The sequence below is a fragment of the Erpetoichthys calabaricus genome, chromosome 1, assembly GCF_900747795.2.
Source record: "Erpetoichthys calabaricus chromosome 1, fErpCal1.3, whole genome shotgun sequence".
In the NCBI taxonomy this organism is placed as follows: Eukaryota; Metazoa; Chordata; class Cladistia; order Polypteriformes; family Polypteridae; genus Erpetoichthys; species Erpetoichthys calabaricus.
The window spans coordinates 185,522,515-185,549,287 of record NC_041394.2 but is presented as its reverse complement, the minus strand read 5'-3'; the positions used below and the strand labels follow the sequence as shown (position 1 = coordinate 185,549,287).

At 36.4% G+C, this 26,773-nt stretch overlaps 2 protein-coding genes across 2 annotated transcripts in view; one reads left to right on the top strand and one right to left on the bottom strand.

Moving 5' to 3' along the window:
* The window catches only part of LOC114658053 (bcl2-associated agonist of cell death-like), a 695,521-nt gene that overhangs the window by 361,637 nt on the left and 307,111 nt on the right, over window positions 1-26,773 (bottom strand). The gene's annotated exons all lie outside the window — the stretch shown is intronic.
* Window positions 5,676-26,773, top strand: part of dnajc4 (DnaJ (Hsp40) homolog, subfamily C, member 4) — a 211,008-nt gene continuing 189,910 nt past the window's right edge. The window contains exons 1-2 of the mRNA XM_028810010.2: window positions 5,676-5,924; window positions 24,205-24,333. Of these exons, the coding sequence (XP_028665843.1) occupies window positions 24,242-24,333 (92 nt within the window). The 5' untranslated portion in view covers window positions 5,676-5,924; window positions 24,205-24,241. The remainder of the gene's footprint in view (window positions 5,925-24,204; window positions 24,334-26,773) is intronic.

The window sequence follows — 26,773 nt, the reverse complement described above, 5'->3', positions numbered from 1 at the left end:
CACATTTACACCTTGCTTTTAGTAACTGTTATTCCCATACACTGGAATAAGTTCTCTGTGTTCACTTCAACACAATGCTAGGCTGAAATTAAACAGTTAATGCCCAACAACGGTTAAAGACGCAGCACAAGATGAATAGTATGCTCTGGGTGACATAACTCTGTTAGGTAGGCAGTACAGCAAAAAACAAATTATCTACCAAAATTCAAAGTTCTTTTAAATTTGTTTATTTATCTATCTTTTTTTTTTACTAAAATGAAGAGTTCTTTGTATTGTAAAAAAAACATTTACAGTACTTGAATATATTAGAGGTTTTGTAGTTTTAAACTTGTCTGATATAAAATCATTGAGTGAGGCTAATCCCATTCTTGCCATTTTCTTCTTATGGTAGATCCTATTGCAACAACATCCTCCACCACTGTAATCCAGTAGTTTTAAGTTAGCGCTAAACTTCCAGTGTATAAACCCAAGGAAAAATGAATAGGTAATAAACACTGCTGTAAACCAGAGGACAATGTTCTTCTCATTTAGTTTTGATAGGGCACAAGGAGCTGACAAAAGATAACAGCCTATCTTTACCCAAGTGTCCTTCAAATGACCCACACTGTCAACCTAAAGAAATTTGTCTATATCTTACTTTCAGAACCAATCTAAGAGCAATACATGCTAATTACAATAAGAATGTTAAGGTACAACATACATTTTCTTTTCTTCCAAATCTCCCATTTGGATGATTTTACCAGGGCCTTGTTAATTTATACTTCAGTGTGTTTTTTTCTTTGTATCAGTATATCATTGTATACAGCATTGTAAAAAGAGTGGAGAATCTGGTCAGGCTAGTGAGAAGAAGGAACTACAGAACAAAGCCCATGACCTCCTTAGTATATGACTTGGACTCAGGTGGAAAGTTCTTATAGACTAATATAACTTGTTAGTGCATGATAGGCATGAATTCAATATTAGTTATTATCAGTTCCTTAAAATGTAGTAATGTAATGATGGTCATTAATCAGCTAGCAGTGGGAGGTAATTTCTGCCCTCAGACTTCAGGCTCTATAATGAGTGACCACTTATCTAAGGTGGTATTGTTCCCTGTGCACTAAACGTCTAGCAGACATCTTAACAGAAGATGGCACTATATACAATATGTGGTAATATACTCTGCCAATGACTGACATCCTGTACTATCAAATTGTAAATTATAAATAAATATGTGCAATAGTAATCACTTTACACTTAGTAAATACCTATAATTTGTTAATTTACCATACCATTTTCTAAGCTCCTTTAATCTTGTGCGAGGTTGCAAGGGACTGGAGCCTATCCCAACAAGCACAACGCAGAATCAATCACTGGACAGGGTGCTGGTCCATGTATAATTCTTGTTATACAAGTATGGGAATTTGTACCTTGTTAGAATACTTAAGATTATGATCATCCTTATTATTTGTTTATTTGTGATTTTTGTCTGCTGCTATATAACCCTGAATTTTTCTTCAAGGTGAATAAACTTTCTATCTATGTATCTGTTTATCTGTTTAGTGCACATTTATGCCAGTCTGGCAACACATAATAAATAACATTTACAATTCCAAATATTGGACATTTGTTTGCAGGTTTAAACAGAGGTGGAGATGTATTTGTGATTTTATTAATTTAATGTCAGGGTGTCATTTTAACTCCAGTAACCAGAAATGATGTTCATCTGCAGTTCAAAATGAAGGTGCCTGAATACCAAAGTAATTTGAACAGCAACAATCAGGAAATTTTAAATTCTGATTTTGTTGTTTGTTTAGCAAATGCTTTATTATGATTTTGACACTGCTCCATTGCCCATTACAGGGTTGTAACCATTTAATTAACAACCAGTGCTAAGAATAATATCTTACATAATAAAAAAATAGTCAATACTAAGTATTTATCTACCCATCAGTTTTCAAAAATAATCAGTCCAATTCAGTTTTGTGAGGGTAGCAAAGAATACTATGGAAGAAGGTGCCATGCAGGAAACAACCCAGGATGGGGAGCCAGTTCAGTGCAAAGCACACACTCATATATGTACAGACTTATCCTGAGCTAATTTGGACAAGCCATTCAAAGTAATGTTTACCATTTTGACACATGGGAGAAGAACCCATTCAGTCAAGGAAAGAGCTTGCAAACTCTATGCAGATTGTGACTGAACTGGACTCAGTACTCTGTACACATGAAACAACAGGGCTAACCACTGTGCCACCTTTCAGAAATCCACACATCATTTATATATGAATAAATAAATGTATTTACTAAAATGCTTTTCCTACAAGTGGGCTACGGTGCTTCAGAGCCCGTTTAACATTATTCGTGCCAGACAAGCAACTGAAGTCAAACAGGCATGGATTCCACTGAATGCCATGCAAATATGCTGTAGATTTATTGAAATACGTTTGAATGAAAATTGCTTAAAATTGATAATCTTTCAGTGGGCAGAAACAGACTATGTCCAGCCATCCATCATCTAAACCTGCTTAGTTACATTCATAGTCTTTGGGGCTATCCTAGCAACATCAGCACAAAGCACTAACCGACATTTGATTTTAAAATGCTCATAATCTTATAGGGTGACCAGATTTCCAATGTCCCAAACTGGGACACTTGGAGGCTGACCAGATTGTCATGGTTCCAAAACAGGACACAAAACATTAATGAAAATTATTGTGACAGCCAAGTCAGAAGTTTTACTTTCTTTTTAATTTTCTTGCTGTATAGTCATTCTGGTGTGTGTTCAGACCAAAGTGTGTGTATAAATTTATTTATTTACTTATCTACCTTTTTATGTATTTATTTATTTAAAGAGCTTCTGTAGTACTAGGGTGTTGTACCGTGTTAGCCATTATGAATGTAGAGAAAAGCCAAGCAAAATGACACCTTTTATTGGCTAACTAGAAAGATTACAATATGCAAGCTTTCGAGGCAACTCAGGCCCCTTCTTCAGGCAAGATCTTGCCTGAAGAAGGGGCCTGAGTTTTGCCTGAAGAAGGGGCCTGAGTTGCCTCGAAAGCTTGCATATTGTAATCTTTCTAGTTAGCCAATAAAAGGTGTCAAGAGCTTCTGTAAAAAGCCAAATTTCCTCCTGGGGACATATAAAGTACTAAAGTTAATGAAAGGAAGGTACAGCAGGTCAAAGAAGTTGTTGCAATAACAGTTTACTCGTAAACAATTCAAAATAAGCAAATGCAAAACAACTATGAAGAAATTTAAACAGGAACTATTTACAACTAATTATAAAGCTCTGTGTTACTACACTCTCTGAAGTACTTGAAAAATATTACACTATAGAATTTTGTAAATTCTAGTGATAATGGCAAGAAAATGGCAAGTAACAACTGAAATGAGACAGAGCATTATTACCCTTAGAAGTGTAGGCCTTTCATTTAAAGAAATTGGAAAAAAAAATTAAAGTGTCAGTGAGTACGGTGTCCTACACAGTCCAAAGGCAATTGGAAAATGGAAGAAACTCTGATAGGAAGAGATCTGGCAGACCTAAAGTGACAACCCAATCAGAAGACAAATTTCTGAGGGTCACCAACTTATGTGATAGGCGCCTTACAGCACAACAGCTTCAAGAACAGTGGTTGAAAAAAACAAGTCTTAGTTCCTACTGTGAAGAGGAGACTTTGTGCTGCAGGTTTGACAGGGCAAGTTGGAGTAAGAAAGCTATTCCTTAAATGACCAAATAGGACCTTGAAATACCGGCTGTGGAATACTGCAGACTGGAAGAAAGTCTTATGGACAGATGAATCAAAATTTGAAATCTTCTATTCATCATGCAGGGTATTCGTAGTATGTTGCTGAGTTGGTGAAAGGATGGTTCCTTAGTGTATAACACCAACTGTCAAACATGGAGGAGGAAGTGTAATGGTCTGGTGTACTTTTGCTGGAGGCAGATTTGGTGACTTGCACAGGGTGACCGGCGTTCTTAATCAAAAGGGTTACCACAGTTTGGCTGTAATATCAGCAAAAGGTGGCTACTTTGATTAATCAGAAATTTGAATAAAATTCTGTGCACTTAATGATTCCCTGACTTATTTTATTTGCCATTGTTTATTTGTTCTATGCCCTGATTTCATGAAACATTAAGACATTAAATTGTGTGCATTTCCATAAAAACTGAAAAAACTGAGGTGTTCTAAAACTTTTGACCAGTACTGTATATATATATATATATATATATATATATATATATATATATATATATATATATATATACTAGGAGGCTGTGCCCCCTACTCGCTTCGTTTGAGCTCCCCACAACCCCCACCCCCGGGGGCGTGCTTCACGCTAGCCACTTCGCACCTCTGCTGCTTGCGTTGTATAGGGGGAGCTGAACGCACGCTAAGGACATGCGGATGGATCAGCTGCAGGCTGTCTGCTAGCTGCTACCGAGCTGCGTGTTCTGCATGTCGCGCTACACGACGATCATTTAAAAGCCTGTACAGCAGCTGTCCTTTAAGCCAGCTGCTGCTGCCGTGCTGCGTGATCTGCATGTCGCACTGCGCGTCGATCATTTAAAATACTGTACAGCAGCTGTCCTTTTGTCTCACTTCATTGTCTCGTGGGACGTTAAAGTATCTCTGAGAAATTGTTTGTAAATAGGGTATGACGTGCAAGAAGTCTCGCAGGACTTCAGTGTCTCTCCGAGATGATCACATCTCGACCCAAATTGTTTTTTATATAATATATATATATATGTGTGTGTGTGTGTGTGTACACACACCAATCAGCCACAATATTAAAACCACCTAATTTCATGTAGGTTCCCCTTGTGCTGCTAAAATAACTGTAACCTGTCAAAGTATATACATTTGATATGCACAGTATACACATACACACATCAATAGAGCAAAAGTGTATGTCTTGCACAGGTCTGGCATTTCATTTAAAAAATGCTCATGTCTTCAATAAATCACACAATGTTTTTTATTACAAATAACATACAAAAACACAATGTAAAGATAACTCTTCAAGGCATAATGTTAGTATTTAAACACTGGTCTCTAACTATGTGCTTATAAAAAAGAAGAACCTTACAGAAACTACTGAAATCATATTAAAGCAAATTCATTCACAAACTGTGCAGCAACAACATACTTGGCAAAGCAATTATACAACATAGTGAAGAGAGCAAAGAAAAACGTAACAAATCTCAGTTTATCATAAAAAAGTGAAAATTAGTTGAGGCACATGGATTTTAGTTCCTTGCTGCTCTGCAGTCAAACACCGAGTTACTCCGTGATCTTCTTGCACATCTGGCTCCAGATCTGTTCTAGCCATTTTATACACGTGGGTGTATTAGCCTCTTAAAGAGACAACATTCACCTTGTTCACAGACAGCGTGTTGCTATTTGCCTTTCTATCCATGCTTGCCCATCCTACATATACTGTATATATGCCCGCACTGAACGAGCACAAACATATTACGTTTGCCACCCCCAAGGGCTCCAAATCTCCTTCATCAGAAGGCAAGTTTAAATGTATAACTGATGTTTAAAAATCACTCTGAAAGGATGAAGTATTGAAGCATGTTAACTACTTTTATTCTTTTATGAACTTCTTCACTTCCAACTGCTGCTCATGGTAACAGAACTAGTGAACTCGTAGATCTGGTTGTGACTTGTCCTTGTCCGGCCCCCACCCTTTCGGAGCCGCTGTAGCGCTGGTAATTTGCAGTGAAGAGTCGACGGAAACGACAGCGACACCTCGGAATAACTAATGAAGCAGTGAGCTGTCGCCGGGCCGCCTTGTTTAAATTGCAGCAACTTACTCGTGTCTGGTGTCCCAAGTCCTCACAAAGTGCAACTATCTCCTGGCACTGTGTCGTTGACAGCTGCTTGTGCTGCTGTATGCTTAGGTGGCTGTACTGCAGCCGTGCTACACTGGCGCAAGTGAGTAAACTATTTGGTTTGTTTTGTAAGAAAATGGAAAAATTGGGCCAGCAAATAAAAAAAAAAAATAGTAACATTACGACAGCCTGTCTACGTTCATAATATCTACTGTGTTTCCTTTTTTCATCATATTTCTGACATTTACTTTCCAAGTTAGAAGGCCGCAGTGAAGCCGGAGATTTTCCTAAATACGGTAGCTTAGGATATGCGTGTGTATACAGGTGTTCACAGCTGTTACCCAGGAAGATGATTTAAAACGAATTTAAAACGTTTTAAAATTTAAAACTTAAAAAAGCTGGATTATATCTCAAAAGAAATTATAGTATAAAACACCGAACATATTTACTTTGAGTTATGAATACCTATTTAATTAACTTAAATAAGCCGTTGTCCCGCAACACGTCCTTAAATGAAAATGCATTTTTAACGATACCTGGTGCGATTCGTTCTAGATTTGCTTCATATTTTATTACGAGGATCGCGCTATGTGTTATCAAAATAGCGCGTGGCCCAAAAGGACATACCAGCACAACCAGGCTGATAACCAGTGTTGCCGCTCTAACTTTTAGGAAAAACATTGACCATGTAACCAAATAAACACAGAAAAACATAAAACATGTTTAATAAGGTAAACAAGGAATTGTCAAATTAAATGCAACAGCAGCACATATCTGCCAACATAAGGAAAAAAACGATAAATTGATAGATAGATATAATATTCATGATAAGCAAGAAATGTCAAATTCAAGCTTGGGAGCGGAACATTAAATATTATTCATCCTCACTCAAACGAACAACTTAAACTTTAAATGTTCCTGTTTGTAAATTTTCAGTTTCTCGCAACGTCCTCGATGACAATTTTTGGTGGTTTTCAAGTGTATAAGTTGATATATAAGACCTCTTTTGCTATGAGCCCATGACGTGACTGACATTAAGGCATGGGCACTATGCAGGATGTGACGTCAAGGCACATGTCACCAATCACAATCACAAAGTTAATTTGGTTATGCACAGACTAGTACTGAGCTTACATTTTAGAGATGCGCAGAGTTGATACGTTTTCGTTAAGATGTATGAAACAGTAAATTTATGTACACAAGAAACTGTAGTTCAAGAATTGTGCTAAAAGAAATACATTATTGTGATTAAAAGAACATAGACTTGGGAAAGAAAATGTTATAAACATAGACAAAAATTGAAAAACATAGATCAAGGTGGAAAAACAGGGGTGGTAACACTGCTGATACTATCTATCTACAAAAGTGGTTCGCAATCTAGATCCAGGGGATCACTGTGGCTGCAGGTTTTTGTTCCAACCAATTTCTGTTTTTAATTGGACTGCTAGCCTAATGACGTGATCTGTAATTACCCGGTCTTTGTGTTTTGTAATCATTGTAAAAATTACGAAAATAACTTTGTAGTACTAGGGTGTTGTACCGTGTTAGCCATTATCAATGTAGAGAAAAGCTAAGCAAAATGGCACCTTGGTAATTTTTAATTAAAATGTACTAAGCAGTTATATAGAAAATGCGTTTTTTTACTTTTTAACAATATTTTTATCCTGACTTTCAGGGTTCTTTTCCAGGTTTTCTGGTTATTATATCCATTATTTACTAATGAGTGGGTCTGTTGCTAAAGTAGTTGTAGCCTTTAATCATTCAGTAGTGTTTTCCCAGGAATCTGCTCTACTTTTTTATTGTCATTATTATTAGGAGGAGGAGGAGGTTGGGAGCTATTATTAGGATACAACAAAAGAAGCAAACTACATAGAAAAATGTCAAAATAACAGAACAAAATGAGCTAAGAATTTACAGATATTGTAAAAATAGGAAGTACTTCTAAATATTTAATCAATGTTAAAATCGTACTATTGTGCTTTTCTGAATGTGTAATAAGAGAAATGAAAAAAGATCATCTAGTTAAATGAGATCAGTATTTATCACTGATCGTTAATCTGGTTGGAACAAAAGCTTGCAGCCACAGAGGGTCACCAGGACTGAGTTTGAGAACCCTGATCTGTATAGTGGACTGGTGCCTCATCCAATGTTGGTTCAGGTTTTCCTCCATTGCTGCTGAAACATTCACCATCTACCTGCCACTCTTCACACAGTAAAGAATTCAGAACATTGACAAATAGATAAAAGAATATCAATTTCAATATTGTTAAAATCCAATATTGTTAATTGGAAGAATTTGATGGATTCTGTGTTTTCATGAAACTATTAAATGGAGGCAAAAATGACACTGCACTTTGTTAGGTACAGACCATTGGTCTTTCTAAATTTAGAACTAGATGGGGAAATCCACATTTTGTAAAGTGTAATTAATAATACAATAAAAATAAAAATTACTCTATAGCAGTGATTTTAGGGTTTTAACATACTTAATATACTCTTTACGTGCTTTAACTGTAAATGAATCTCTTAATGGGAAAAAATAGCATAAATAATATTTCACATGTACATATTGCAAATGACATATCACAAGAAAAACGATTGTTATAGCATGGATTAATTTTGAAGTGGCATCCTAGATACAACCGTCCTTTTCTGAACCCAACTAAGCCAGTTTTAGGTTAGCTGGAGTCTGAGGCAACATCAGATGTAAGGTAGGAACCAACTCTGGACAGGTTCTCAGTCAGGTAGCATTGATATTTCCAAAATCAAGAGTAAACCTAAAGTCAGTGTTTTGACAGTGTGGACTTTGCACATTCTCCCCATGTCTGTGTGGGTTTTCCTATACCTGTTTAGATTTCTTCTCATATTCGCAAAGACATGCATGTTAATTAAACTGGTGATTACAAACTGTCTCAGAGTGAGTGAGGGTTTACAGGTGAGTAGGCCCCAGAACAGTTTGTTGCCTGTTTTGTGCCTGGTGCTGTTGAAATAGGCTTTGGAAAGAAATGTCTAGTTAAGTCAAAAAATGTCAAGGAAAATATGAGTTTAAATGGTAATTTGGCATCCTTGAGTTACTACAGTTTTTGTAAATAGCTTATGGAATGGCAGCTGCAGTAAAGTGTCCCATATGTCCTGCCGAAAGAACTTTCTTTGAAGAGTTCAAATTTTTCAAATTTAGTGTCATTCTGCAGTGAAGAGACAGATTGGACATTTGCAGTTTTTTAATTCTTTTTTAACATGGTGCAGCTTGAATGGCTTGTGCTAGCAGACGAACACCTGTGCTATTAAACAATGACTTGATAAAAAGGAACCAGACATTGAAAAAATTGCTGCTGAACTTAATATAGCAGGAAAGCGTTTTCTTATTTGTAAACAGATAAGTCCTGGTGCACGTAGAGTAAACAACATAGCCTGCCCATTAGAGCATCAGAATAATTTTGATGACAACATGCAGTTTAGCCCATTAGAAAACTTTAGGTTATTAAACATTGTAATGCTGCTGGTTTATCTTTGAGGAAAGTTTGACAGAATGTGATCATTCAAAATGATGTAATGCTGACATTACACTATAGCATTATGATCCATTTTTATAATTAATGCTTGGTAATTTTTGTGGCTGTATGCTCAATTTGTTAAAGCTTTATTATACATTAGATTATATTCGAGAGTTTTATTTTCACAAAAACTGCAAGAGCATTAACAAATTCCTATGCCACAGTTGTGGTGATTTACAAATAAAGAAAATAAATAAGAGCTGGAGAAGATAGATAAATGAATGAATAAATAAATAAACAGCATAAATACATAAATATAGTAAATACAGCAGGAGTTAAAAAGGTAACATAGTATAGTTATACATAAACCAGCAGGTGGGTACAGTGCACAGGGTAGGGCAAGGAGGATGAGGTTACTGGGAGTTCAGTGACCTCATGGCCTGGGGGAAGAAGCTGTTCATGAAGCAGATGGAACAAGTGGGCTAAGCTGTAGTAGTGCTCTTTAGAAGTGAAAACAGGGGATGAGCTGAATGACTGTCATCACAGATGAAAGATTCAGCTCTCCTTGGACTTCTGGTTGAATAGATGGTATGAAAAGATCAACCACAGTGATTTTTAGAAGCTGTACGGAGGAGTTTGCGATTCTGACAAGTCAGGTTACCAAACCATACTGTGATGCATCCGTTCAGGATACTTTCAATATTGCCTCTGTAAAAGTTCAGTAATATTTTGGTTCCTACCCAAAAGCTCTTATAGCCTTTTCAGGAAGCAGAGCCTTTGCTGTGCCTTTTTGTGTGTACAGGTGGTGCTCTGGACAGTCAGGAACCAGAAGCTGCTAACTCTCTAGACAGGAGAGTCATTACTGTCTTTCATCTTCCTCCTGTAGGCAATGAGGAGGCCAATCACAATGGCGTCATCCGCGAACTTGTTGATGCTGTTACCCTTATCCTTTGCTACATAGTCATAGATAAATAAACTGTATAGAAGTGGGCTGAGGAAGTAGCCTTGTGGAGCAGTGATGTTGGTGAACAGTGTGCAGGAGTTAATTTTGCCAATCCTCACTGACTGGGGTCAATTTGCCAGGAAGTCAAACACCCAGCCACAGATGGGGTTGCTCAGACCAGGTCTCTGAGCTTTAGCACCAGGCTGGAGGACACAAAGGTTTTGAAGGCAGAGTTATAATCAATGAACAGCATCCTGATATACTGTAGGTATACAGATGCACCAGAGCAGTGTGCAGCCTGATGAAAATTACGTGCAGCCTGATGAAAATTACATTATCTACAGATCTGTTATGCTGAAATGCAAACCGTAGTGGATCCGAGGTAGCAGAGATGTTGTGTTAAATGTGGTTTATGACCAATTTTTCCAGACACATCATCACCATGGAGATTAACGTGATCGGCTGATAGTCATTCAGGCAGGAGACAACAGATTTTTTTTGGAATGGGCACAACTGTGGTTTTCTAAAACACTGCGGCACCATACATAAACACAGGTACAAGTTGAAGATGTCAGTGTGTATCTTTGATAGCTGGGTGTCACATGCCTTCAGGACACAGGGCAGGATGCCGTCTGAACTGGTGGCTTTGCAGGATTTAACCCATTTAAATGTTTTAGTCATGTTGCCCTCTGTCACCTGCATGATGGCTCCACTTGCCAGTAGCTCTGGAAATATTGTAACACTCTCCAATCTGAATTGTGAGGCTCAAAACAAGCAAAGAAATCATTTAGCTCATCAAGGGTATGAGGTGTGGCATTTGTAGGCACAGCTGTCAAGGTTCTGCAGTCTGTGATCACCTGCAGACCCTTCTACAGACATTGCAGATTGCTGCTGCTGAAATCATTTTCCAGCTTGCTTCCATTCTGTACTGAATCTTTGCCACTTTGGTTGCTCACAGTAGCTTGTACCTTTGAGCTGCTTTAATGTCGGTAAATAATGGCATCCATTAAATAATATTTGTACTTGATTGCAAATGTACTTTAATTGTAATGCTCGTTTGTTTAAGTAATAGCTACCCTGTTACAGTATCTCATCCAGGTACATCTTAAATGTTACCAAGGTTTCTGCTTCAGCTACATGGCTCAGTAGTTTGTTCCAGACTCCCACAACTCTTTGTGTGAGGAAGTGCCTTCTGGCTTCAGTCCTAAATGCATGTCCCCTTAATTCCTACTGGTGTCCTTGAGTACATGATTTACCATTAATTTAAAAGAATTTTGGTAGATCTACTTTATCAGTGCCTTCAAGAATTTTGAAAACCTGGATTTGGTCCACACGCAGATTTAAACAGATTTAATTCTCAGAATCTGTCAGAGTACAGCATGTCCTTAAGTCCTGGGATGCACTTGGTTGCTCTCCTCTGTACAGCTTAAAGTTATGCTGTGTTACTCTTGTAGTATGGTCAACAGAAGTGACCACAGTTGCAGTCTAACTAGTGCATTAATAAGTCTGACCATAAAATCCCTTGGTATATATGGACTGGAAAATGGTAAATGTTATCCCATTGTATAAAAGGGGATCTCACTTCTGAATAATGATGGTAAGATACTCTCCAAAGACCTAGCTAGAAGGATTGAGAAAGTGCTTCCTTTGGTAATATCACAAGACCAAACTGGATTTATTAAAGGCAGACACTTAGCTTCCAATCTTTGTCACCCACAAAGTCTAACAGCCCAGAGATATTATTATCGTTGGATGCAGAAAAAGCATTTGATATGGTTGAATTGAACTACCTTTTCACTACATTGGAGAAATTTGGGTTTGGCCTGAACATTTGTGCATGGATCAAACTACAGAAGCTTCAGTTTGTATTAACATTATTTCAGACTACTTCAAACTAGAATGTAGTATTAGACAAGGATGCCCCTTGTCACCACTGCTTTTTGCAATCGCCATTGAGCCACTGGCAGTTCACTGTTGAAATGCTTGAACTGAAAATTTCACTATATGCAGATTATATGGTACTATATATATCATCCAACCATCCATTATCCAACCCACTATATCCTAACTACAGGGTCACGGGGGTCTGCTGGAGCCAATCCCAGCCAACACAGGGCACAAGGCAGGAAACAAACCCCCCGGGCAGGGTGCCAGCACTAAATATATCAGATCCACAAAATACTGTGCCTGCAGTCTTGACAGCACTAACAGAATTTCAAAAGATTTCTGGTCTCAGAATTAATTTGAAAAAAAGTGTGCTCTTTCAATTGAACTCAATATTAGATTGGACACCTTCACTCTTATCATCGCAGATCAGTTTAAATACCTAGAGCTAAACATCACAAGCAAACATAAAGCTGTTTATCAACAAAATTTTGCTGTCTGCATGAAAAAAATTAAGCAAGACTTGCATACATGGTCTACCCTTCATCCAACTAACATTGTCAAGATGAATATCCTTCCTAAACTTCTTTTTCTATTTCAAAACATTCCAATATACATCAATAAATAATTTTTTAAGAAGTTAGATTCAATCATAACCTCATTTATTTGCAATTGCAAACATCCATGTATCTAAATGGCGACCCTACAAAGACCTAAGGCAGAAGGTGGCATGGCTCTACCTAACTTTCAATTTTATTACTGGGCGGCAAATATACAAGCTATAAAAACCTGGACATTGACACAAATAAATTAACATATGCAGGCTTGGTCCACAATAGAAATAAAATATTTCAGTACTTCTTTATATTCCTTGTTTTGTACCCCAATATGTACAAGCTATTGCCAATATATTAACATCCCAATTGTGCTTCATTCACTCAGAATATGAAACCAATATAGGAAGCACTTCAAGATAGAGAAGCTTTTAACTGTGGCAACTCTTTTTCCACCTTCTCGAACGTATGGAATTAAATCACTTAGAGATCTGTACGTAGACATCATCTTCGCATCCTACAAACAATTACACTCCAAATTTAACTTTCCAGCAACACATTTCTTTCACTACCTCCAAATCAGAAACTTTGTTAAACAAAACCTGACCCATTTTTCTCACCTCCCACCAACCTCTATTCCAGAAAAAATATTGATCAGTCTTGAGGACTCAGACAGCATTTCTGTAATACTGGTCTATAAAAACTTTTTAAAGTCCCTCCCTTTCAAAGATCCCAGAGTACAGTTGGAAAATGATCTCTTACTCAACGTTTCAGAAAAGGAGTGGAAGGTAGCCATGTATAAAATTCACTCTAGATCCATATGCGGAAAGCATACAATTATTCAACTTAAAATTATATATCGAGCGCATCTGTCTCGTTTAAAATTGACTGAAATGTTTCCAGGGCAAAATCCAACCTGTGAACGTTGCAATCAAGTTCTAGCCTCATTGGGCCATATGTTTTGGACGTGCACCAAATTAGCATCATTTTGTACCAAAATCCTTAAATGCCTTTCAGACAGCCTTGGATTCACAATTCCTCCTAATCCTCTAACAGTTGTGTTTGGTGTACTTCCAGATGGGCTTAAAATGGAGAAAGACAAACAAACTGTAATTGCCTTTACTACACTATTGGCATGTAGACTTATCTTGCTCAACTGGAAGAATCATAACTCATCTCTTTTAAGTCAGTGGGTAACTGATGTTATATATTATCTGATATTGGAAAAAATCAAATTCTCACTTAGAGGATCAGTACAAAACATTTTCAAAACCTGGCAGGATCTAATCAATAACATTTTAGAATAAGCATTTAAGTTAAGGAAGCAGATATTCTTCCCTTTTTTACTCTATTTATATTTATTTATTTATTTATTTATTTTTCCTACTATTAATGTTTTACTCTGTTGGCCTAGCTCCCTTTCTTATGGGTGGGGGTTGATTTTTTTCAAACCTAGTTTTGTAAAACTTGACTTGCTTGTATGGAATGTTATTTGATTTTAATAAATTCAGTCATTAAGGGTTGCCACAGCAGATCATCTTTTTCCATATCTTTCTGTCTTCTGCATCTTGCTCTGTTACACCCAGCACCTGCATGTCCTCTCTCAATACATCCATAAACCTCCACTTAGTCCTTCCTGTTTTCCTCTTGCCTGGCAGCTCTACCCTTAACATCTTTCTCCCAATATACTCCAAATCTCTCCTCTGCACATGTCCAAACCAATGCAATCTCACCTGTCTGACTTTGTCTCCCAACTGTCCAACTTGAGCTGACCCTCTAATGTACTCATTTTTAATCCTATCCATCCTTGTCAAACCCAGTGCAAATCTTAGCATCTTTAACTCTGCCACCTCCAGCTCTGTCTCCTGCTTTCTGGTCAGTGCCACTGTCTCCAACCCATATAACATAGCTGGTCTCATTACCATCCTGTAGACCTTCCCTTTCACTATTGTTGATACCCGTCTGTCACAAATTACTCCTGACACATTTCTCCACCCATTCCATCCTGTCTGCACTCTCTTTTTCACCTCTCTTCCACAATCCTCATTACTCTGTACTGTTGATTCCAAATATTTAAACTCATCCACCTTCACCAAATCTACTTCTTGTATCCTCACTATTTCACTGACCTTCCTCTCATTTACACACAGGTATTCTGTCTTGTTCCTACTGACCTTCATTCCTCTCCTTTCCAGAGCATATCTCCACCTCTCCAGTGTCTCCTCAACCTGCTCCCTGCTATCGCTACAGATCACAATGTCATCAGCAAACATCATAGTCCATGGGGACTCCTGTTTAATCTTGTCTGTCAACCTGTCCATCAGCATTGCAAATAAGAAAGGGCTCAGAGCCGATCCCTGATGTAATCCCACTTCCACCTTGAATGCATCCGTCACTCCTACTGCAGACCTTATCACTGTCACACTTCCCTCGTACATATCCTGTACAACTCTTACATACTTCTCTGCCACTCCTGACTTCCTCATACAGTACCACAGTTCCTCTGGAGGCACCCTGTCATATGCTTTCTCCAGGTCCACAAAGACGCAATGTAACTCCTTCTGGCCTTCTCTATACTTCTCCATGAACATCCTCAGTACACACATCACATCTGTGGTGCTCTTTCTTGGCATTAAACCGTACTGCTGCTCACTAATCATCACCTCACTTCTGCTGCTGTTATTTTTAAATTATGTATATGATTTGGATAGGGTTACCAACCTAAGTGGATTGGCAGATAATCTTGAATCTATTGAATAATTACAGAGGGACTTGGACAGCATACAGGCTTAGGCAGATTTGTGGCAAATGAAATTTAATGTAAGTAAATATAAAGTATCACACATAGGAAGTAAAAATGTTAGATATAAATACACAATGGGAGGTCTGAAAATTGAAAGTACACCTGGTGAGAAGGATTTAGGAGTCGTAGTGAACTCCAAGCTGTCAACTGTCAACAGTGTACAGAAGCCATTAAGAAGGCGAACAGAATGTTAGGTTATTTAGCATGATGGGTAGAGTACAAGTTAAAGGAAATTATGGTCAAGCTTTATAATATGCTGGTGAGGTCTCATCTGGAGTACTGTGTACAGATTTGTACAGTAGCCTGCGTAAGATAGTAAATATGTCCATGCGTGCTAACTGGGCTGGAATGTCCAACGAAGAAAGGCAATGAGAAGCACAAAGAGAGAGGGTTGTAAGGGTTGGCATATCTGATTCATAAATGCAGGGCACAACTGGAACAGACAGGCATTGTAGCTTTAAGACTATTTTAATAAACAGGCCTTTCAGTATTCTAGTTTGATGTATGTTACAATGGAACTTCAAACATGTTATATTACTTTGAAGCTTTATACAATTGTAATGTGTTATATGTGTTATACAAACTATAAAATACAACACAAAAATATAATGTTGCCCAACACAAAAATATAATCTTGCCAGCAGCTACATGAGTAATACCTTCTTTCAGTGTTTTGTAAGCACCAAAGCTTCAAACATTATCTTACTTTTTACAGCGCACCTGTTGTAAAACTACTTTCTGAGACTTTCAAACAACGTTACCATATTATATGAGTAGTTCATGGGTATAACAGAGTATTTCCTTTTAAAAGCACTTGGAGCTTAGGGCAATTCAAATCTGATATGCTTGTAGGTATGCCTTCCCTTATAGTTCTGTTTTCATTCTACAGTTTAAATGTTAGGTTGATTGATGGTTGTATTTTAGGGTGATGTGTTTTTCCTCTGGCATACAGTCTCAATAGGCCTGAGAAGAAAAAAAGCAGGCATAAGGGGCATGAATACATTGCTGATGAATGAAATAACAAGCTATGACTCTATTAATAGGAAGCACTGCAGATTTACTAGTGACCACCAGGTGGCATGTGTTTGTTCAGATGGCAAAACAGCTTAAAGAGTTCAGTTGAAATTATCAAGGTACTGTCCAGTTCTTTCAAGTGGAAAACTGCTACTCAGGATGCTGTTTTTGATACTGTTGCACATTTGTCACTCTGAATGGGTTTCTGAGAAAGACTCTGAAGTAATATTGTCACCTAGCTTTCTAGCTTGCTGTACTACAGGTAAGTAAAGCACTTTCTCTGGTAAAGGAGGTCTCGAACAACTTGGATCTGTAAATATGAAAAACTGCTTGGCATTTGTCATGGTAACTGTCAGCTTTGGTTGAAGGTATATCTTGATTTAGAAAAGAAACAAATAAAAAGCTAGAGACATGCAAGCAAGCTTGATTTAGGGCCATGTGGTCTAAAATTGCACGAAGTATTAATATACGTTATAAATTTAATAGATAAATAAATTAGTAAATATGAACATAATTTATACTCTATATATCAATGACCCATGTAAAAATAAATAATTTATTAAAATGAAAAGCACAAAAGTTAATATTTTTAAATAAGCTACTATTTTAGTATTTTAATCCTGAAAACAGAAATTAATAATAATAATAATTCATTACATTTATTTAGCGCTTTTCTCAGTACTCAAAGCGCTATCCACACAGGGAGGAACCGGGAAGCGAACCCACAATCTTCCACAGTCTCCTTACTGCAAAGCAGCAGCACTACCACTGCGCCACCTGTGAGAGAAATTCTTACTCATACCACTGCCTATGTAAACAGTTTAGAGAACTGGACTCCATTTCCTATGCAATATGTCAGAAAGACTTTGTAGTCCTCAAGAAAGTAACATTTGAACTCCAGCTGATCCATGAAAGTAATATTATTTATAGGATCTTAGCCATTTAAATATGCTGACAAATTTTAGCTGAAATATAAACAAATAATGATCATACAAATGTTGTTACAAATGTAACAAATGTTGTAATCTCAAAAATATAAAAGTTATTGTTTCAGTTAAAATTGTCTACAAAAACCATGTGCCATGTGGATCTTCCCCCAGCTTTCTACAAGCACTAAGAACTGGCCTTTTCTTCATGTTTCATGTCTCTTAAGGTTATAGTTCAGCTCAGGCACACTTCTGTGTCCTGTGAAACAGTGATCGGTGTATTGTAGGTTCTCATATGATAATGGTGAAAAGTTTTATAGATATTTTTAAAAACTGTTTATTTAATATACCTCCTAATGTAAGATTTTTATTTGTCTGGCAAGCACGTAACATCAGCATTCCTCTTTCTAAGAGTTTATATTTTTAAACTGACAAATAATAAACAAAGAAAAAAATACTTTAAAAGCAATAGTGTCCACCATTTTCAGTGTGAAGCCCTGAAAATGAGTTTTGGCTAATCAAGCTGTGTTTAGTGTAGAATGTAAGGATTATCCTTTATAATAAACATTAATGAATTTGGAGATTGAAAGCGCTAATGCCTCTATAAATGTTGCATGCCATCAAGAGTCCCTCTCTTCAGTACTGATTACCTCCTCTTTGATAGTAGATAAGACTTAAAGCAGACAGCTCAGATTCACATCTCCAGAATCTTTGTGCTCAGACAGGCTTTACAAAGAAGAGTAACCAAAACATTATCAATGCAGGCATGTGCTTAACAATGACCATAACACTGTCGTGTGAACATAGCTAGGGGCTGGGGATTGAGTGGCACCATACAATTAGATTGTTTGTTTATTTAGTGTATTTCAAATCACTTATCTATCAAATAAAATTAGTGTTATTCTTCACCAAAAACAGATTTGATTATTTGTTTTTTTTGCAATATTTCACAGTTCACACTGTAGTAGAGAATATTTAAGATCAAAGGAAGCGGTTTGATTTTGGTGTTTTATCCAGTTATGGCAAAGAAAATCCTTCAAAACAACTTTTTTTAATGGCTTACCTCCCAGTAAATATTAAGGATCCTCTTTTTCAGGTAAATGATCTATATTTGCATATCTTATATCATTCAGTACTGTTCTTGTTTGAAAGACAGTTTGTGTTTTATTTTTAGTCAATGAGAGTACAGCTTTTGGAAATCATGTATATGTTTTTCTTCTTTCTTAAAATACCCTTGATATGTGTAGTTAACAAAATAGAGTACACATTATAATCAGAGTCTTATATACATTATCCATACTTGCTTGATCTGTCTTTACTTTGGTGCCATTACATATCCAGTCTCCCAGTGGATGATTTTATGGTGTGACATAATACAGTAATTTATGTTGACTATTTTTCCCAATTCATGCATACTTTGACAAATAAAAAAAACATTTGTACATTCTGCTTATGCAGAAACTTATTTGTAGACCTAAATCAAATGAAGTAAAGCCATTGATGTTTCCTGGAAGTATTACATCCATGCATCCTTTTGCATACCTGTTAAACCAAGTTAGGGTTTTCCAGAAAAAAAGGCCTTCCAAACCAGTAGCATCAGGCACAAAAAAGGAATAACCCCAGACATTATACTAATTCATTATACCCATACTCCCTCAAACGGAACCAGTTTAAAGTTACCAATTAAATTAGGGCCTTAGTAAAAACAGTGAATCTTCAAAGGAACCCATGTGTTGATTAGAATAATATGAATGCTTAACAGTCTGTTGGAGCTGTGAAACAGCAGCACTAGCCACTGCACCTTACTAATTATATTCAAAGATATAAAGCATTTTTCTTGTTCGATCTTTTGGCATGCTGTACAGCTGGTCCAGAAGACCTGCCTTTGCCATTGTTTTTGTAGCTCTCAAAGGAAGACAAGGCACCATGGTAAAAGTTAATTTTAAAGCATGAAAAAGAAATGCCTCAATCATTACCCAGGAGATTAAATAAATGCAGATATTTTCAGCTGGAAGCAAGAACTTAAACTACTGAGCATCTGATTTGGCATTGTTTATGTGCAATAGATTGCTCTTAAGCATATCATAAGCTTAACAGCAAGGAGGAAAATGCGTGGGATCTAGAACCCTCCTATTTAAACTTTTGGTCAAATTCAAAATTGTAGGGGCTCCAAAACAATACATTTTGTAACATGTGATAGCTTTTGAAATCACACGTTACTGGGCTGGCAAAGAAGTATCATAACAGCCCACTGACAGCTCATCTCAGGCCTTGCGGGAAGTCAGCTATCCGTAAGCACTTCACAGACTGGGCAGGGATAGATGCTTGAGTGGCAGTAGCCGATTCAGTGGAGACTTACATAGGAAATTTGCTTGACGTCACTTGTCCTGAAAAGTATGGTGGTGGTTAGCAGAAAGTAATGGAGATTGCTGATACCGTGGTCCTGTTAGTGGAAAACCACTTTACTCTCAAAATGAAGTGCTTCTGCATTCTGTACTTTTAACTAACTATACTATAGTTGCAGATGTGGTTTGTGGCTGGGTGTTGGTTCATGGAGCATAATTAATTTAATCTGCATTGCATTGCATAAAGTGTACATATCTGTGTATGATGCAGTCTGTCTACTTACAATATACATATCCTAAGTAGGACTATCAAATTCACCAAAAAATAAGGCCCAAATATTCATATTAAAAATAAATAAATATATGACTATGTTAAAACACAGCTCAAATATTCAAGGTGCTGCATATACATTTGTGCAACATATTCTTTTTCTAGTATCTCATTATTTGTATATTTTCATTTTTGCTCAACATGCTTATGACTCATGCACATTTACTTAAAATAAACACATGAACAGTGCAACCTTTAAACAAATGGGACACTTGAAAACACAGTCCTTCAGAAAAATGGGATTCTTAGTATGTACATAGTGACAAAATCAAAAACAAAGCAGAGCTGGGGACACTTTACTGTCCCTATAGTACACATGACAAACCCCACTCAATCACTCATGCCAGTTCAAACACATTGAAATTGCTTTTGTCAGCTGTGCTTTTTTTCGCACCTGGAGGTCCAAAGAAGAAATGTGACTGTCCATGTCTGTTTTATTAAAGTGAGGGACTGTGAGCCCATACATTTTCACAAATGAAACAACTGAATGAATGTATTGTTGCATTATAATTATCTTTAAATATCTCCTACACAGTATGATTACTATTTAGTGGATTAGTATATTAGCAGCAACTTAGAGAAATCCTATGAAAATACATTTGAGTGTTTACCAGGAAACGACTATGATAACAAAAAATACTGGGCAAAATTTTAAAGCAAAGATCAAGAAGCATAGGTAGTCGATCAGTGATGCTGGAGCAGTTATTCAACTGCTCAATGAATAACATACAAGACCAAACTAAACTGTGTTATTCTCTTTTTACCCCTTTTCAGTTGCAACAAAAATATAATACAGGTGACCTGCGTGTATGTATATAAACTAATTACCTAATCTTAATAATAATAATAATTCATTACATTTATATAATCTTGTTTTTTTATGTTTTATATTAACTTCCTTTTATTTCATTTTATAAAGAACTTTGAGCTACATTGTTTGTATAAAAATGTATATATATATATATATATATATATATATATATATATATATATATATATATATATATATGTATATGCATGCACAGTGGGTAGTGCTGCTGCCTTGCAGTTAGGAGACCCGGGCTCGCCTCCCGGGTCCTCCCTGCGTGGAGTTTGCATGTTCTCCCCGTGTCTGTGTCGGTTTCCTCTGGGTGCTCCGGTTTCCTCCCACACTCCAAACACATGCAGATTAGGTGCATTGCCGATTCTAAATTGTCCCTAGTGTATGCTTGGTGTATGGGTGGGTGTGTTTGTGTGTGTCCTGCGGTGGGTTGGCACCCTGCCCGGGGTTTATTTCCTGCCTTGTGTCCTGTGTTGGCTGGGATTGGCTCCAGTAGACCCCCGTGACCATGTAGTTAGGATATAGCGGGTTGGATAATGGATGGATGGATATACAGTATATGCACACACAATTATGTTTACATTATGTGACTTAATTTAAGTTCTTAGGAACTGTAGATCAGTGAAGTAGAAAGAAATCTGTTCTAAAATGCATTGTGAAGGGGTGTGTTTAAAAAAATAGAAGGATGTATGTGTTACTAATAATGAAATTAGATATATTCTTTTAAATATGAATGTCAGTTTTTTTCTTATAGTAAGTGGTTTTTGTAATATATTGGAATTACATTTGAATAATGACATTCGATGTCATTCAATTATATCTGATTTTTTTATATTCCATTGTACCAGAAATAAGTGCTTAGCCAACATTGGATTACTGATGGGACCCCCAATTACCACTAAGACTTCTGCAAACTTGGGGAGAACATGTAAACTCCACAAAAGCAACAATTAGGCATAGCATTCAAACAGAGGATACCGTATCTATGAGACAGCATTACTGCCAGTTGTACCACTCTATATTAATTTGTGTTGTGTATTTTGCAAATGCTGCCTTATTATTCTGTCTCTTTCAGCAATGCAGACTACAACAGTACATTTAAATTTTTAGAATTTGCATTTTGTTTATGGAGGAGTGTGCTCTGTGATGTCATCGGCTAAATGCCACTGCTAGTTACAAACCAGAGACCATTTGATTTTTAAGCAGCTATTTCATTCAGCTGAGCTATAAGGCAACATCCCCTCACTTGTTAGGCCATGCCTTCTTTTGTGCTACATCACACAAGATCTGTCCCAGTTCCCTTTTCTATGTGTGCCTGGATTGTTACAAGTGCAAACATATGTATATAATGTGCACTCAAAATTATCTGTTGTAATTTGAAAGTGACATAACTCACTATAAAATCAGTTAGTTTTGTGGTTGGTCCATGGACATTTAAAACAGACAAATCCGTGAACTGAGAACAGTTACCATTGTCAAAATATAGTTGTATTTATAGCCATTTTTGAATCCAGTTTTTTTAGTATGTAATGGTTTATATGGCTGGAACAGGGATTCTAGTGGCAGACGTTGGACCAGTGCAGGAGAAGGAACAATTAATGATCAGCCAAAGTGAGAGTGAAAAACTCACATTAGCAATTGGAGAAATGCTCAATAAACCAAAAAGGAAGGATTAATCTGTTGCTATAGATGGTGAACCAAATGAACTCTACTGCCCAAGTACAGTGAACAGCCATATAAGAAACTATGTCCTGACCTATGATCTGGGTCCTGACATTTTACAAAAGAATAATTTTAGGGATGTAGTTTCTCCAGGGACTGCAAGATTAACTTGCATGCTATTATTCCTGCAGGCTTGTAGTAGAGGGTCAGTTTTGCTAGAGTTTTATCTTCTCTGTATTTGATATTTTGTGTTTTCCCTTTAATCATCCTTCTATTAAGTATATTTTTGTTTCAAAAGAAAATACTGTTGTTTAAATTACTTTGCAATTAATCATCACTGGAAAACAATCCCCTTATAGTATAGGATAAATATAATATTCTCCATATCCACAATAATTTCCAATCTTCTATTATTTAGTACTCATCTATGACAAATTCTATTGGATAGTCAGTAGTGTATGTTGTAATTACCAACCTGTTTTCTATAGAGGGAGACACAGCTACATATGTGTACAGTATTCACTAAAAATCCTGAGCTAGGATTTAATGAAGTAAATACCTTGAACAAACAAGAAAATGTGTCTATGAAAATCTAGTAAATGGCTAGTGTTAAATCATTTTTTATTAAATATGAATGTTTATTTCTTTTGTATTTGAAAGTTTTATTTTTGATATTGTTTTGTTATGGTCTAGAGCACAGGTGTCAAACTCCAGGCCTGGAGGGCCGCAGTAGCTGCAGGTTTTCATTGTAACCCTTTTCCTAATCAGTGACCAGTTTTCACTGCTAATTCACTTTTTTCCCTTTTATTTTAACAGCCATGTTAGAAGGATTCAGTCCTCTGAATTGATTCCTCATTAAATGACAGCCAAACAGAAATGAGATGTGAAACGAGCCAACAGATGACCAGCTTAAAATGGGGCTTCAAACTCCAACCAGTTTCTTAATGAGAAGCTGATGCTTGCTGTTAATTAAACCCGTTATTTAATTCCATGGCTTGTGGCTGCTCTCGTTCTGCAACAGCAGACATTTCCAAAACTGTTGATTTTCTGTTTTTTATAAGAATATCGTCAAAGTGTTTTGGTGAGTTGAGAAATCAACCTTACTTAGACTTTTCTTTATTTTCAGATATTGTGTGATATGGTGGCCGGAGTCAAGATAATTTAAAGTAGTAATTAGCAGCAAAAATTGGTCACTAATTAAGAAGATGGTTAGAATGAAAACCTGTAGCCACTGCGGCCCTCCAGGACTGGAGTTCGACACCCCTGGTCTAGAGTGTAAATAAAGATGAGCTTTAAGGCCATTATGAAATACATTAGATAATTTTTTTTTGGCTTTTGCAAATATTGTATTTTTGTGAAAGAAATAGTTGATATTTACATAATAAATGAATATTGTTATATATGCATCTTTTGCAATTAAATACATATTAGTATTAGACTACTTTTATTTTTGTTATTTCTGAAAATATTATTTAAAATACTGTACAGACAGTCAAATGTTGTTTGGAAAAGATGCACTTGTGCAGTACTCTGTATTTGCCTTACTAAAAATAATCTTCATAATGCTATGTTCCATTATAACAGTATGTTATTTGTACTTCTTACAGCCACGTATTCTCTGGTGGTGTGTGGTTATCTCCTAAAATGCAAATGAAAGCACGACTTCTACTTTGTAAGCATTGCCTGTGGTGTCATTACTTTAGCAGAAAATACATATCAACTACTATAATAAGCAAGTAAGTAAAACCATTACATGTAAGTAAAAGTTTACATTAAAATAATTAGGCTCATTATAGATAGACAGATAGATAGATAGATACTTTATTAATCCCCAAGGGGAAATTCACATACTCCAGCAGCAGCATACTGATAAAAACAATATTAATTAAAGAGAGATAAAAATACAGTGCAAGTTAAAAAGTGCAAGGTGGAGAGTGTGAGGCAGGTATAACACTCAATAACATTGTAAACGGTAACATTATTATTTACAGGAATGTGTAATATGTTGCATGGTGAAAAGTGGGAAGGCAGGAAGCTTTGGCAAGGCAGAATGAGACATGTTATCCTTCTAGGACATATACTGGGTAACAAGCATAGGCACCATTAAATGTAAGAGAGAGAGAGAGAGAGCTGCATCCAGAGAGATAGATTAAGATGTTCTGACTGATTGAATGCTTTACACAGTTTCAAGCAGGGAATATAGACATTTGGGGTCCCCATTTAAAAGAAAAGAAAGCCAGAGGACTACCCTGGAAAACTGGTCCTTTATAGCAAGTGGGAAGGTTGGGGGTGCAGTTATATCAAGGGCCACTAGGGAATGGTTTAGCCTGAAATCCCTGTTGAAAATATAGGACTAACTTTGAACCTGGAAGTGATTCCTGGACATTGATTGAATGATCCTGTGATGGAGTAAAAAACCAGAGTGTGGAACAGGGAAGAGAGAAGCAACAAGCACTTTAGTGGCATGAAAAACAGATGTCAGAATTTAAAGTGAGAGAGGGTTAGGCAAAATAAGGAGGAGGCAGACATTGAGCAGTGCATGGGGCCATAGTAGAAAAGCAAGGACAAGTTGACACCACCTCATGGATAGTTAGGGGACAAGTCTGTATTGTTAAGCCCTTTGGCTTCAGGTATCTGTTATTATTACCCATTTTGCACATTGATTTGTTTGTTTTCAACTGTTATTTAATACTACATTTTATTTATTTGATACTCTGATTTTCTTAGCAGTATTCTACAAATGCATCCCCTTATCCTCAAGTTAAAAAAAATTAAAACCTTGATAATTACTGTATATTAGTTTCATTAATTTAAGTTCCATGTAATTGGAGTTGTAATTGTAATAAAGTAACATTTCAGCTGGATTAAGTTTAGAACTTGTAAAATTCTACCGTCATAGGCTGATTTGAGTCTTTAGGATTGGGGTCTTGCTTCATGAGTCACATATTATTAATTTCAATTTAATAATCGATATTCTGAAATTCTCTGAAGAATTTACAAGTGTATCCCAGAATACCTTCATATCTCCCTAACTATCTAGATCCGAAGCAGCCCTTTCATCATCATTCTCTTTGTTGATAAATGTTATTTTGCAACCATATACAGTAATACTTTCTTTTTTTCGAAATATAATGGTTCTTATTTATGTAGAATACTAGCTGTTTTCTAAAACAATGGGCCTCAGTTAGTGCCACCAGGTACACTGACAGACTGAGGAGATCGTTCCTCCCCCAAACTATGCGACTCTTTAATTCCACCCGGGGGGGGGGGGGGGGGGGGTAAACGTTAACATTTAACATTATACATAGTTATTGTCTGTTTTTCACCTGCATTATTATCATTCTTTAATATTATTTATTGTATCAGTATGCTGCTGCTGAAGAATGTGAATTTCCCATTGGGATTAATAAAGTATCTATCTATCTATCTATCTATCTATCTATCTATCTATCTATCTATCTATCTATCTATCTATCTATCTATCTATCTATCTATCTATCTATCTATCTATCTATCTATCTATCTATCTATCTATCTATCTATCTATCTATCTATCTATCTATCTATCTATCTATCTATCTACTTTCTTGTATCAGGACTAATATTACTTAGTTCACTGGAGCTGTTTCCTCTTGAACATGCTGCATACAATTGCCCAGGAGTAAAACATGCCTTATGTAGATCAATTACTGCTTTGCCTAATGACTGACCTGTGGCTTTTGTTAATTATCATTGGAAAACACAATTTTACAGGAAACTATATTCTGTAATAAGTTGAATAATGGGAATTGTGAGTATAAATATAATTTCATCCTATTGCACATCCTATAAAAATGATAGCTTTAATCAGATTTGAATGTGACACTTTGATCTCTACTCTTGTACTGTAACATTTTTTTGGAAAATTTAGATCAAAAGCAACACATACATCAAAACAGGCCTAGTGTATGGGAACAACAGTTTACCTAAGAGAGAGTGGGGAACTAAAAATTGGAACCCATAAGAACTGAAATAAACCTCAAATAAAATTGCAAAACAGAATGTGATAGAAAGTAGAGTAACTGCAAATCATAACCTTCCAAAGCCCACTATGTACGCATCTATCTAACTGAAAAAAAGAAAATATCTATCTATCTATCTATCTATCTATCTATCTATCTATCTATCTATCTATCT